Source organism: Lycium ferocissimum, chromosome 11 (genome assembly GCF_029784015.1).
Source record: "Lycium ferocissimum isolate CSIRO_LF1 chromosome 11, AGI_CSIRO_Lferr_CH_V1, whole genome shotgun sequence".
Taxonomy (NCBI): Eukaryota; Viridiplantae; Streptophyta; class Magnoliopsida; order Solanales; family Solanaceae; genus Lycium; species Lycium ferocissimum.
The window spans coordinates 2,219,459-2,234,526 of NC_081352.1; the positions used below are offsets into that span (position 1 = coordinate 2,219,459).

Genomic DNA, 15,068 nt, shown 5'->3' on the forward strand with positions numbered 1-15,068 from the left:
AATCTATCCATGACATGCACACTAGATTCACCTCTATAATCAATGAACTCAGCTCTCTAGGAGAGGTCATCACATCTATCAAACTGGTAAGGAAGCTACTCGGAGTTTCGCCTGATTCTTGGGACAGCAAAGTAAATGCCATCTATGAAGCCAAAGATCTCGCTAAGCTGACTGTTGATGAGCTAATAGGAAATCTCAAGACATATGACATGAAGATGACCTTGAAGAAGGCAGAAAAGAATGAAGTAAAGAAAGAGAGATATCTTGTTCTTAAAGCTGCAAGAGGGGTTCAAGTGATGATGAATCTGAAATGACCTATCTTACTCGGAGGTTTCATAAGATAATCAAGAAAAATGGTGGATTCACCAAGACTGGAAGCTCTAGAAGAAACTTCAGAGGAAACGATAACTGCTGTCACAAATGTGGAAAACCTGGCCACTTCATGAAGGATTGTCCTCAAAACAAGTAGGACAATTATGACAGAACTACCAGGAGGAACCAGGTTCCCTGTCGCGACCCTAATTACCGATCGTGCGGGCACCTACCTTATTATTACTAGTAAGCGAACCCTTACCCGTTAACCCATTAATCATTAGCCAATTTGAAATTCTTTAATCATTTATTAACAGTCAATAAATGAGTGAATGGATGAATAAATAAAACAAGTCATAATTAATAGATAATATAAGTGCGGAAGTCTAACTATTACACCCCTAAATCTGAAAGTCATCGTACAAGGACTCTAACCAACAATGTCTAAAGAATGAAGTATATCTTAAATATAATAACAAATAATGTCTGGAATAAAAGTAGACATCTAGAAAGAGAGATCTTCAGGTGGCATGGCATGGATAGAAGCTCACCCTCGGATCTGATCGAGCAAACTAGCTTCAAGCTAGAGATGTAATCTGGATGAAATCTATGGAATACAATCTGCACTAAAAAAAGGTGCAGCAAGGTAGTATCAGTACAAACACTATGTACCGGTAAGCATCATAAGCCGACTAAGATTAGTTCATGCATATAAGTATAAAATCAACAAGATAAACATATAGTGTCACGACCCGAACCACGGGCCATGACGGGTATCCGGGGCTAACCACCGAACACCGCTCATTCTGTTTCTTATCTACTCTCATTCATACTATATGCTCATAATCATAGAAATTTGTGAACGTTTGCAACATAATTACTTTTATAAACGTAAGCCCTTTGGCTATCAACATGATATACACATGCATATACATGAAACTATGGGACTATACTACCCACACTGCGTATCTACGAGCCTCTACTAGAGTACTAGACATATGGACGGGACAGGACCCCGTCGTGCCCAATCAAGAATATATACATATGTGCCAAAAGAATAATCTGTGGCACCTCCGGAGAATGGACTGCTCTCAAATCAGCCGCTAACTCCTATGAATCTGGATCACCTCCTGTCTACCCGTGGGCATGAACACGAAACCGAAGAAAAGGACGTCAGTACGAATATTGTACTGAGTATGTAAGGCACAAACAATAATGAGACATCAATGAAATAAGGAGGCGTCAATGAAGAACAATCTGTAACTGACTGAATCATAAAGGAAATCATACATGCTGGCTTACTTTCATACTCATCATCATATCATAAATGCATAAATGTGTAAACTGCCCGACCATGTAGGTACAGTGTGATAATCAGTAACATTAGCAATAGCATTAGCATTAGCCTGCGTCCAGGCCTCCCACGTCCTGGGTATCATCTCATGCCGCCACTAGTGGTGTCTGCCCATGCCATTTGGCCATGGTGTATAGCTGCCCGCCTTGGCGGTGACTGCCCGGCCAACTAGGCGCGGTGTGATATCATCATATGCTCATCATGGTATACTCAACATAACATACTTATCATAACTTGTCATAGGATGCTTGTCATCATATACTTATTACAATACATGTATAGGGACTCATAGATAGTCATACATTATCGAGGTGACGTAAGGTCGTGGACCCCCGATGTCATTATGAGCATTCATAAGTATTCGCTCACCTTGAAGGAACAAGTATAAGGTGAGTGGGTATGATGATCAACATCACTAGATTGCATATATAGCATCATTAGCTTCTTAGGAGCATCATATCATAGACTATATCATCTCTAGACTTAAGCTTGCTACTATAATTATCATATTTATCTCATATCTATTATCTCGTATATCTATTCATGAGCGAGGACCTTTAACTCACTTGGAGATAGGAATCTCATAGGGGAGGAGAAAACGCATACATAGGATTCATGCCTTAGAAGGAAAGGATTAGCCTCACATACCTTTGTCGCTTAACTATTCTATCGCTTGCTCGTTCTCCTTTAATGCACTTGTTTATACCTTCAAGAGAATTCGTATCGATATTAGCTATATCATCGTGAAAACATACTTACTAAAGCTATAGAAATTTGGGCAGCATTTCCTTTGTTTATACTACTTTCCGCCATATTCCATATCAACTCCCAACGTTCATAGCAACAATCACAATATCGTAAACAATAGGCATCATCTAATTACGTTGGCCACAATTCACGATTTCACTAAAATCTCCCATAATCACGACAAAAGTCAATCATTGCATTCTTTCATGTCCAATACTTCTTTCATGTTCTAAATATCATTTATAACGTATTTATATCATCAACATAACCATTTCCATGATTCAACTCAACTACCATTCAATAATGACACTATCCTCATATTTGTGACCCATTTCCTATACTCTTTCACAATCCATGTGTTTCAACTTATAACTACTTCAAATAACATGAAAAGGTCATGAAACTTACCTTAGATGATGGAGGAATAAGCTTTGGATGACAATTCACCTTTTCCACCAAAACCCTATTTCATCTTTCTTGAGTTTTCTTGATTTGTATGACCTTTAATGGGTTTCCTTCACTTGGTTCACTTGATTTCTTGTTGATGATCTTTGATTTCTATTGATTTCTCAGGATGAAGTGTATGGAACACTCTAGAGGTTTCTTGAAGTGTGGAGGTGGGAGATGAAATGAAATGGAAATGAAAAAGGGTCCCTTATATAAAATGAACTCAGCCCCGACCAAGATATACGGACCAACATACGGTCCGTATGTTTTCTACGGTCCGTATGTCTGGCCGTAGATCTGGTCCAGTGAAGTACGCTCTACTGGACTGAATCTACGGTTGGACATACGGTCCTTACTTTTTATACGGCCAGTATGTCTGGCCGTAGATTGTCCAGTTTTCCGAGAATTGTTTCGTCGACTCGTTTGATCTCCGATCCTTATGGAACCTTCTTAACACTTGTTTATCACTTCAATACCAATCTAAGGGACGTTATAACTCTTCCTTGGGGAATCATTTGTACACCATTAGCTCAATACTCATAATTCTCATCCGATACACTCAACTTATAACTCGCTTTCCTTAACAACTTCCTTTCATTAACTTGAATGTCTTTGGAAATCTTAATTAGCCTCGTCAATTACTATCTACTACTTGTCCAAACCTCATGAATGTCAAGCCCCTCGTTTGTCTATTCATTGTACGATAACGGGGAATTTTCTAAGGTGTAACATTCTTCCCCCCTTTTGGAACATTCGTCCTCGAATGTTAAGCCGTCAGGGATTCTGGAAAAATTTCGCCAGAGTTTCCCCTGTAATATGGCACTACCATCCTGTCACAACAACCCATAATATCATTGCCTCACAGGGCCACAACACAATAGCAATATAGATTGGCCACACACGACCCATATACATAAAAGTAAAGTATACATACCTTGTCATCTCGAAGTTTCATCATAGATCTCTTCTGGGGGCTGAAATAAATGCGGATATGTGGACTTCATCTTCTCTTCCTCTTCCCAAGTCATCTCTTCCCGATTGTTACTTCACCATAAGACCTTAACTGAAGCTATTTCCTTGTGTCCGAAGCCTTCGTACTTGCCTGTCTAATATGGCAATAGGCACTTCTTCATAGGATAACTTTTCTGTAATCTGAACATCATCTACTAGCACAATCTTTGTAGGATCTCCCACACATTTGCGGAGCATTGAGACATGAAATACTGGATGGACTAATTCAAGCTCTGAAGGCAAATCCAATTCGTAAGCTACTTGACCCACTTTGCGGATGATTTTGTAGGGTCCAATGTATCGAGGACTTAACTTTCCTTTCTTACCGAACCTCATCACCCCTTTAATCGGTGATACTTTCAAGAACACCCAATCATCAACTTGAAATTCTAAATCTCACCGGCGGTTATCCGCATAGGATTTTTGGCGACTTTGGGCTGTCAACAACCGATCTCGGATCATCTTGACCTTTTCTACTACTTGTTGAATCAACTCGGGGCTATTAATTGTACTTCTCCGACATAAAACCATCCAATTGGAGATCTACATTTCCTTCCATATAAAGCTTTATACGGAGCCATTTGGATACTGGAATGATAGCTATTGTTATATCCGAACTCGACTAGGGGTAAGTGGTCATCCCAACTACCACCAAAATCTAGTACACATGCTCGTAGAATATCCTCCAAGGTCTGTATAGTACGCTCGGCTTGTCCGTCAGTTTGCGGATGAAATGTCGTGTTGAGCCTTACTTGAGTACCTAGACCCTCTTGAAAGGATTTCCAGAACTTAGCTGTAAACTGTGCTCCTCTGTCTGTGATGATAGATATTGGAATGCCGTGAAGTCTCACAATCTCAAGGTATAGCCTCGCATAATCTTCAGCTGAGTAGGTGGTTCTGACTGGGAGAAAATGAGCTGTTTTTGTCAATCTATCCATAATCACCCATATAGAATCATACTTGCCTCGAGAGCGGGGCAATCCTACAATAAAATCTATGTTAATCACTTCCCATTTCCACGTAGGAATTTCTATCGCTTGCAATAATCCCCCTGGCTTTTGATGTTCTATCTTTACTTGCTGGCAATTTGGGCATTGAGCTACAAATTATGCTATGTCTCTTTTCATACCATCCCACCAATACATTAACTTAAGATCATGATACATTTTTGTCGCTCCGGGATGAATAGAATACCTGGAGTAATGAGCTTCTTCTAGAATTCGGCGGCGTAATTCTGCCACATCCAGAACACATAACCTATTCTAGTACCTGAGAACCCCATCTACTGAGACTTCAAGTAATGACTTTTCTTCTGGAAACTTCACACCTTTATAATACTTCAATTTAGGATCCTCATATTGGCGCTCTTTTATTTCTACATCCAAGGACGAAACTGTGGGATCGCTAACACTAACTCCTGCATCGTCCGAATCAATTACACGCACTCCAAGATTAGCTAGTTGACGGAGTTCATGGATCATTTCTTTCTTCTCCGAGGGTACTTCACATAGGCTACCTATTGATCGGCGACTAAGCGCATCCACTACTACATTTGCCTTTCCGGGGTGGTATAAAATATTCACATCATAATCCTTCAGTAACTCTAACCACCGTCACTCCCGCAGATTTAACTCCTTCTGTTTGAAAATATATTGGAGACTCTTATGATCCGTGTAGATATCAATATGTACGCCATACAAGTAATGTCTCCACATTTTTAAGGCATGAATAACTGCGGCCAATTCGAGATCGTGAGTTGGGTAGTTCTTTTCATGTTTTCGCAGTTGTCTGGAAGCATAAGCAATGACTTTTCCATGCTGCATTAATACACATCCTAACCCAACACCAGAAGCATCACAATACGTAAATGATCTGCATGTTCTGATTCTGTGCGAGAGTACACTAAAATATCATCAATGAATACTATCACGAACAAATCCAAGAGAGGCCTGAATACATTATTCATTAAATTCATGAACAACTGTAGGCGCATTTGTCGGCCAAATGACATCACTCGAAATTCATAATGGCCATATCTTGTTCAAGGGCTGTTTTGGGAATATCTTCTTCTCGACTCTCTTGATGATAACCCGACCTCAAATCTATTTTGGAAAACCATTTGGCACCTTGTAGTTGATCAAATAAATCATCAATTCTTGGAAGAGGATACTTTCTTTATCGTCACCTTGTTAAATTGTCTATAATCAATACACATTCGTAGGGAGCCATCTTTATTTTTCACAAATAAGGTCGGGCGCTCCCACGGATGATGATTTGGGTCTAATGAGCCCCTTTTCGAGCAAATCTTTCAACTGCGCCTTTAACTCTTTCAATTCTGCCGGAGCCATTCGACAAGGAGGAATAGAAATAGGCTCGATATCCGGCAACACATCAATGGCGAAGTCAATCTCCCTTTCTGGAGGAAGGCCTGGAAGTTCATCTGGAAATACGTCCGAAAACTCATTCACTACCGGAACAGATCGAAAAGTTGGCGATGTTGCCACGATGTCCCGAACTCGGACTAAATGGTAAATATATCCCTTAGCTATCATCTTCCTTGCCTTAAGGTAGGAAATAAACCTACCCCTTGGAGTTGCCGTATTACCTTTCCATTCAAGCACGGGCTCTCCCGGAAATTGAAAGTGAACTAATTTCATCCGGCAATCGACATTAGCATAGCATGAGGCCAACCAATCCATACCCATTATAACATCAAAGTCTAACATTTCTAGCTCAACTAAATCAGCTTTGGTTTGGCGATCACATATCACAATTAGACAATCTTTATATACTTGTTTAGCTATTACGGGATCACCAACCGGAGTAGACACCTCAAAAGGCTTAATTGGCTCGGGTTTTTCCCCAATACGATTAGCAACATAAGGAGTAATATATGATAACGTGGAACCCGGATCTATCAATGCATACACGTCATGAGAAAACACAGTCAATGTACCTGTAACTACATCTGGAGAGGACTCGAGATCCTGTCGTCCGGCTAAAGCATATAAGCGGTCTTTGTGTGGCACCAAAGTGATGCTCCCCCTCGGCCTCTACCTCGGCCTCGGAGTACGGGGAGTTTGCCCCGTGGGACGTCTTGATCGACAGAAGAACCGGCCGCTGATCCTGTGGGCTGGGTCCTAGCTCTGCCGATCATCGACGGGCAATCTCTCATCATATGCCCCACCTGACCACAAGCATAGCAAGCATCTGAACCCTGGCGGCACTGTCCAGAATGTAACCTACCGCACTGGCTGCATCGCGGTACTGGAGGTCTCCTCTGACTGTAATCTCCCCCAAACTGAGAACCTGGGCCCCTCGAACTCTGGCCCTGTCCTAAACGGAAAGAGCGATCAGATCTTCTGCCTGTAAACCGGGGAGGTGCACTCGTCACTGACTGGCCTGAGTGCCTAGAATATGTCTGCCTCGATCCCCCTCTATAATCACTACCTGTGCCCATGGATCTGACTCTTTTGCTTTGCCCTCTATCAACATCACGATCACCCCTTTGCGGAGGTTGTTGTCCCTCAAGATTTTGGCCATGGGCTTGAATGCGGGAAATATCCATCCCGTCTTGCAATGAAGCCGTCAAGCAATCCTTAAATAAATGTGGCCCTAAGCCACTCATGAATCTGTGCACCCTATCGCCCATATCGGCCACCATTGTCGGCGCATACCTAGCCAAGGAATTAAATTGAAGGCTATACTCCCGGGCGCTCATGTTACCTTGCTTCAAATTTAAAAATCTATCCGCTCTAGCTCGGCGGACCTCGGGCGGCAAATAATGACGAATAAAAGCATCAACAAATTTTTGCCACACGGGAGGAGGTGCATTCTCTTGCCTCGATGCTACCCAATTATTGTACTATAAGACCGCCACATCTCAGAGTCTATATGATCCGCAACTCCATTGATTCTGTCTCGGAAGCATGAATAATCCGCAACGTTCTCAACATTTCATCAATGAAGCCTTGCGGGCCTTCATCCGGCTTCGACCCAAAGAATTTCGGAGGATTTAGGCTCATGAAGTCACGGGCTCTAGTACTAGCTGAACGATCACTTGGCCCCACATTCTGCCGCTGTGCTTGGGCGGCAACCAACTGTGGCACCTCCGGAGAATGGAGTGCTCTCAAATCAGCCGCTAACTCCTATGAATCTGGATCACCTCCCCTCTTGTTTATTAGCTGCGCACAAGACTGACAGGCATGAACACAGCGTCCGAAGAAAAGGACGTCAGTACGAATATTGTACTGAGTATGTAAGGCATAAACAATAATGAGACATCAATGAAATAAGGAGGCGTCAATGAAGAGCAATCTGTAACTGACTGAATCATAAAGGAAATCATACATGCTGGCTTACTTTCATACTCATCATCATATCATAAATGCATAAATGTGTAAACTACCCGACCATGTAGGTACGGAGTGATAATCAGTAACATTAGCAATAGCATTAGCATTAGCCTGCGTCCAGGCCTCCCGCGTCTGGGGTATCATCTCATGCCGCCCACTAGTGGTGTCTGCCCATGCCATTTGGCCATGGTGTATAGCTGCCCGCTTTGGCAGTGACCGCCCGGCCAACTAGGCGCGGTGTGATATTATCATATGCTCATCATGGTATACTCAACATAATATACTTATCATAACTTGTCATAGGATGCTTGTCATCATATACTTATTACAATACATGCATAGGGGCTCATAGATAGTCATACATTATCGGGGTAACGTAAGGTCGTGGACCCCGATGTCATTATGAGCATTCATAAGTATTCTGCCTCACCTTGAAGGAATAAGTATAAGGTGAGTGGGTACGATGATCAACATCACTAGATTGCATATATAGCATCATTAGCTTCTTAGGAGCATCATATCATAGACTATAGCATCTCTAGACTTAAGCTTGCTACCATCATTATCATATTCATCTCATATCTATTATCTCGTATAGCTATTCATGAGCGAGGACCTTTAACTCACTTGGAGATAGGAATCTCATAGGGGAGGAGAAAACGCATACATAGGATTCATGCCTTAGAAGGAAAGGATTAGCCTTACATACCTTTGTCACTTAACTATTCTATCGCTTGCTCGTTCTCCTTTAATGCACTTGTTTATACCTTCAAGAGAATTCGTATCGACATTAGCTATATCATCGTGAAAACATACTTACTAAAGCTATAGAAATTTGGGCAGCATTTCCTTTGTTTATACTACTTTCCGCCATATTCCATATCAACTCCCAACGTTCATAGCAACAATCACAATATCGTAAACAATAGGCATCATCTAATTACGTTGGCCACAATTCATGATTTCACTAAAATCTCCCATAATCACGACAAAAGTCAATCATCGCATTCTTTCATATCCAATACTTCTTTCATGTTCTAAATATCATTTATAACGTATTTATATCATCAACATAACCATTTCCATGATTCAACTCAACTACCATTCAATAATGACACTATCCTCACATTTGTGACCCATTTCCTATACTCTTTCACAATCCATGTGTTTCAACTTATAACTACTTCAAATAACATGAAAAGGTCATGAAAATTACCTTAGATGATGGAGTTATAAGATTTGGATGACAATTCACCTTTTCCACCAAAACCCTATTTCATCTTTCTTGAGTTTTCTTGATTTGTATGACCTTTAATGGGTTTCCTTCACTTGGTTCACTTGATTTCTTGTTGATGATCTTTGATTTCTATTGATTTCTCATGGATGAAGTGTATGGAACACTCTAGAGGTTTCTTGAAGTGTGGAGGTGGGAGATGAAATGAAATGGAAATGAAAAAGGGTCCTTTATATAAAATGAACTCAGCCCCGACCAAGATATACGGACCAACATACGGTTCGTATGTTTTCTACGGTCCGTATGTCGGCCGTAGATCTGGTCCAAATGAAGTACGCTCTCTTGGACTGAATCTACGGTTGGACATACGTCCTTACTTTTATACGGCGTATGTCCGGCCGTAGATTGTCCATTTTCCGAGAATTGTTTTGTCAACTCGTTTGATCTCCGATCCTTATGGAACCTTCTTAACACTTGTTTATCACTTCAATACCAATCTAAGGGACGTTATAACTCTTCCTTGGGTCATCATCTGTACACCATTAGCTCAATACTCATAATTCTCATCCGATACACTCAATTTATAACTCGCTTTCCTTAACAACTTCCTTTCATTAACTCGAATGTCTTTGGAAATCTTAATTAGCCTCGTCAATTACTATCTCCTACTTGTCCAAACCTCATGAACGTCATGCCCCTCATTAGTCTATTCATTGTACGATAACGGAGAATTTTCTAAGGTGTAACATATAGGCACTTAATACTCAAATCCAAGTCACAGAATATCCCATAACGGAGTCACAGCCTAAGATGAAACTTCTAAACCTCAAGTCTGTCAAGTTTCAATAATCTCACCTGATAATCACAAGTCCAAGTTCCTTCCCTAGGTAGAGCCACTAATCCACAATTTAACTCAGTCAATGATAATAATTATATCACAATAAGCATTCAACATCCATACCAAAATCAGAGACAAACGAGCATATACTAATGCAGAATAAAATGTAATGATGTTCAATGCAAAATATGATGATGTGCAATGTAATGCAAAGCCATGCACTGGCCAATCGCTCGAACTGTACACACATGCTAACTGATGTCATTGCTCAGTAGTCATGACCTGCAGGGGACCCATGGTGTCCATGTACCACTCGTTCCGGACTCACTCTTCGGACCCGAGCATAAACCTCCACTCTGGAACGAACCTTAAACGCGGGCCATATCAATATAACTCTCGTTTCCGGAACTAACCTCGGACCATGAGCTCACAACTAGCATCAAATAGTATCACAGGTTCAACAAGAAGATTATATTAACTTCTTCACTAATTCCACATCACAATGTATGTCTCCACGTATTCCAGTTCATTAGTATGTATGGACTATGAACAATTAGCAATATCAATGTCAAACACAAGGCATCATGCCACAAGTCTTTCATGAATCGTTTCTGAACCATTTCCACCATGCATGAGTGTATGAATGCATAAATGAGTGTAAACGTGGTAAATCAATGCAAACCAACAAAGCAACAGTGCAGGTACAAGTCACAAAGCCATAAGTCATATCAAGACTTGGATCAACTCAGCCATGAAATGAATTATACAACCGTGTCAACCAGCTTAATAGTCTATGTCCCTCTTTACTTCCACATGTAGTAAGTACGCCTCACAACTAAGTCTTGTATCGCCAAGAAGCTCCATTTTTCTATATATTATCATCAACAATAAATCATACATCAAGTGTTCATCTACGTATTATCATAAATATATAATTCACAATTCTGGTGTAAACGCAATATTCCTTCCTTTCTCCTATGATATGTGTCACAATAAGAGAGAATTGAGTACAACATGACATTTCATGTAATAAGTCTAATCACAATAATATGGCAACGAGCCATCATCAACAATAATCAACCCAATAGAAATCCATCCCGAAATGCCACAGTATCAATACAACTACACCTCATATTTTAGTATATAAAGTAATAGCGACGAGCCCACAAAATCAGAAGTCATACCAACCTAGCTAATATCCAACCAAAACACCATGTCCGAAGACCTAATCATGCTTTCTCCCATCAATTCTACACAATACATACGTTTCGCTAATCAAAGTCTAACTAAGGTAAGCCATAACCTACCTCGAATGCAGAACAGGAGCCACGAACTACTCCACACGAGCTTTCAATTTCCGAAGCGAATCATTACGGTCAAAGTCTAACAATATGATGATAAGTAAGCAACAAACCATGCATTTAAACAAGAACAAAAATTTGGGGAAGAAGACCACTTACTTCTACCCTTTTCAATGGATGAAACCATCATTTAATGGTAAATTTATCATAACTTCTATCTCTACAATCATTAACCTTCAATTCATGGGGTTCTAATCAATTTACCCTTTAAAACAGATTTTAGGACAAAATTTCCATTTTTATTAGAACCCTAAGTATCAACATGCAATTTCAACCATAAGAAATTAAATTCCCTTCCTAGAAAGTGATAATCTATACTCCTAGATGATTAATCAATAACAAAATCAACAATCCACCAATTATTCAAGGGTTTACTAATACTAGGGTTCTAGGACTTGCACCCACCATTGATGGACGTTAAAATAGTCATGGAACTTGAAGAAGAAAGGAAAAAGGAGCAAATAAATATGGGAACTTACCCCCCAAGATGCTTTCACCAATGAATGGAATGAAGTTTGCCTCTTTCTCTCTTGGAAACTGACTTTGGGGTCTTAGGGGTAATGGGTAGGATTTGGGGCATTAAAATAGGACATTCTGCCCCCGTTGGTCGCTGTACCGGTCACCATGGCCGCTGCAGCAGTCCCGCTATGGCGCCCCGACCTGCTGGAATAGGCCGAACAAAAACGGGCATAACTCCCTCATTCGGAGGCCAAACGCGATGATTCTTTTTGGTGTGGCTTTGTAATTTTGATACGGATCTAATGGTTCAAACCTCACTCAAAACAAAGATATTTTGATCAATATGAAGCCGTTTCTATCCACAGACTTACGGCAAAAACATCGAATACTAGCGCGACAAAACCCAAACCCATCTGAAACTCATCGGAACCTCACCAAAACTTGTGGACAAGCTCAAAATCATCATATTAACATGTTGGAACTTCCAAAAATTGACACGGGGTCATTCTAACCCAACGTTGATCGTGGTCAACTCTAACTTGCTAACTTAACTAGCTTCTCCATCAATGACTCAATTTACACTCGAACCTTGCGGAAACCAACCCAATGACTTCATTAAGTCATAGATCATACTAAAGGGACTTGGGGAACGGTCAACAAGGTTAAATGGGTCAAAACACTACAATAACTAAACGGGTCGTTACATTTTTGACAGGAGATTCAAAAGAAAAGAAGTTACTGATGAGTTGGTGGAGCAAGCGCTTGCTGCATGGGGAAATTCCTCTAGTGAATTTGAAGATGAAAATGATCAAGGGGACACATCAATGATGGCCAATGAAGATGAAGCAACTAAAAATGAGTTAATAAATATGCTCATAGCTGAATCTAACACAGATGATGAGGATAAGGAGAGAAACTTTCTTGACATAAAGAAAAACTTGAAAGTTTACTCTCAAAAGAAGCTGATATCACTATCAAGCGTGTTAATTGATGCGTATCACGTTCGTTCCACCGAGAAGGGTGTTGCCCTAATCAAGTAATTGATGAGATAGAGCAAGAAAGGGACGACCTGCATATATCCTCTGGAGAAATAAAGAAACAACTCCAAGAGACAAACCAACAAAATATTTTGTTGGAAAGCCAAGTGAGAGAAGGGGTGAAAATGTCTTTCAAGGGAAAAAGTGAATGTTACACCTCAGAAATTTCTGATTTGTTGCCTTGTGGATAGGCTAATGTGAGCTTAAGGTGATTATGAAATCCTTATGAGATTAAGGGAAGTATTAGATAGCTTAAGGTGCATACCATAAGATTTTGAAGTTGTACGAATATATGAGGTTTAGTTGTTGAAGGAAGTGAAATACAAATCGTGTTCGGAAAGGTTTTTCGCTATCATTGAGCTAATATTTATTTTGTGATGTCTTGAGGGGCTGCTATAGGGCCTATTGTATGGTTAATGAAGTATTATGCCAAGAAGGTTCCACGAGGATTGGAAGTCAAACGAATCATCGAGAGAAAGTTTCGCACAACTGGGAGTCATATGGCCACTTATACGATCCGTATAACTTTATACGGTCCATATAACATTATACGGTCCGTATAAGGAGGGCCCGTATAACATGACCTTCACAGAAAGGGTCATTTTCTTGGTGGTGCTATACGACCACTTATACGGTCCGTATAAGGGGGTCCGTATAACTTGACCTATATCAGAAATGGACTTTCCCATGGTGGTGTTATACGGTCCACTTATACGGACTGTATAATATACGATCCGTATAAGTGGTCCGTATAAGTCCGTCGGCCTGAATTTTTATGTTTAGTATAAATAGATGGCCTTTGTTTATTTATTTCATTTTTCATCTTCCACAAGTCTTGAGGGGTCAAAAGCCTTCTCCAAGCATATTCCACCCCAATCCAAGAGAAAACAAAGATCAAGAGGCAAGAATCAAAGTGTTCATGTGTTAGGAGTCTTGCTAGGGTTAGTAGACTACAAGATATTCTTGGGTATTGAAGCTAGGGATTTGACATAAGTTCTTAGATACTCCAAAGATCATTTCCATGAGATAAAAGGTTAGTTTTCATGCTTATTTCATGTTATCATGAATGCTTGGTTGTTGAACAGCTTGGGTAGAAGAAGAAAGTAGAAAATGAGGGCTAAGTGTAACTTTTATGATGTTTTTGAGTAGTAAGCTAACTTGAGTCATGATTCTTAGTATAATATGGATATAATATTGTTATGGAAGGTAGTAATGGTGATGAGGAAGTATTGTATGAAAATGTGCTAAAATGGGTATGAAGTTGTTGGTATAAGTTGAACATAAGGATGAATTTTGAAGGCTTAGTGGAATGTAATTTTGTGATTATGATATGGTGGGTGTATTATGGATGTTTGGGAGTTGTTTTGTAATATGGTGGAAGTGGACGAAATAAGGGTAATGCCGCCCAATTTTCATTAGATCATGAATTATTCTAGTTTGAAGTTAAGAGTGTCATTAAAGCTTAACCATGGTATGAATCCTGCTAAATGTAGATTGTTCAAGCTTCGATGGCGAACGTTAAATAGTTAAGAAGACGAAGAGGTATGTAAGGCTAACCCTTCTTTATTTAAGGCATGGTTCCTTTGCTATATGTCCTTTCATGAGTTCCATATTGTCTTCTAAATGATTCTATCTCTAAGATTTCCAAAGTTCATGATTCTCGATACTTTCACGATACTAGTGCCTCCTTTATATGATAGTTGATCCTCTAAGGAGAGATGTAACGAAGACGATGATAACAATAATATGTTGATGATACTTATGGACTTTTATATATACGTGTCTAAGTATGTATGACTATTATGTAACACCGGGCTTATATGGCCGGGTAGAGTATAATGAATATATATTCATATAACGACGCGCGCGCACCACCGTGCTTGGGTACGAATAACACCGAGCCTTGGTAGGGC

The 15,068-nt window shown here is 40.2% G+C and overlaps 1 protein-coding gene across 1 annotated transcript; it reads left to right on the forward strand.

The window, feature by feature from the left end:
- Positions 1 to 310: 310 nt before the first annotated feature.
- Positions 311 to 13,158, forward strand: LOC132037205 (uncharacterized). The gene is made up of 2 exons (XM_059427679.1): positions 311 to 465; positions 12,834 to 13,158. The coding sequence occupies exons 1-2, from the start codon at positions 311 to 313 to the stop codon at positions 13,156 to 13,158; spliced, it is 480 nt and encodes a 159-aa protein (XP_059283662.1).
- Positions 13,159 to 15,068: the final 1,910 nt, after the last annotated feature.

Coding starts and splice junctions, on each gene's coding strand:
- LOC132037205 (XM_059427679.1), top strand. CDS start 311: ATGACCTATCTTACTCGGAGGTTTCATAAGATAATCAAGAAAAATGGT. Junction 466..12,833: donor AAGGATTGTCCTCAAAACAA/GTAGGACAATTA, acceptor CATTTTTGACAG/GAGATTCAAAAGAAAAGAAG.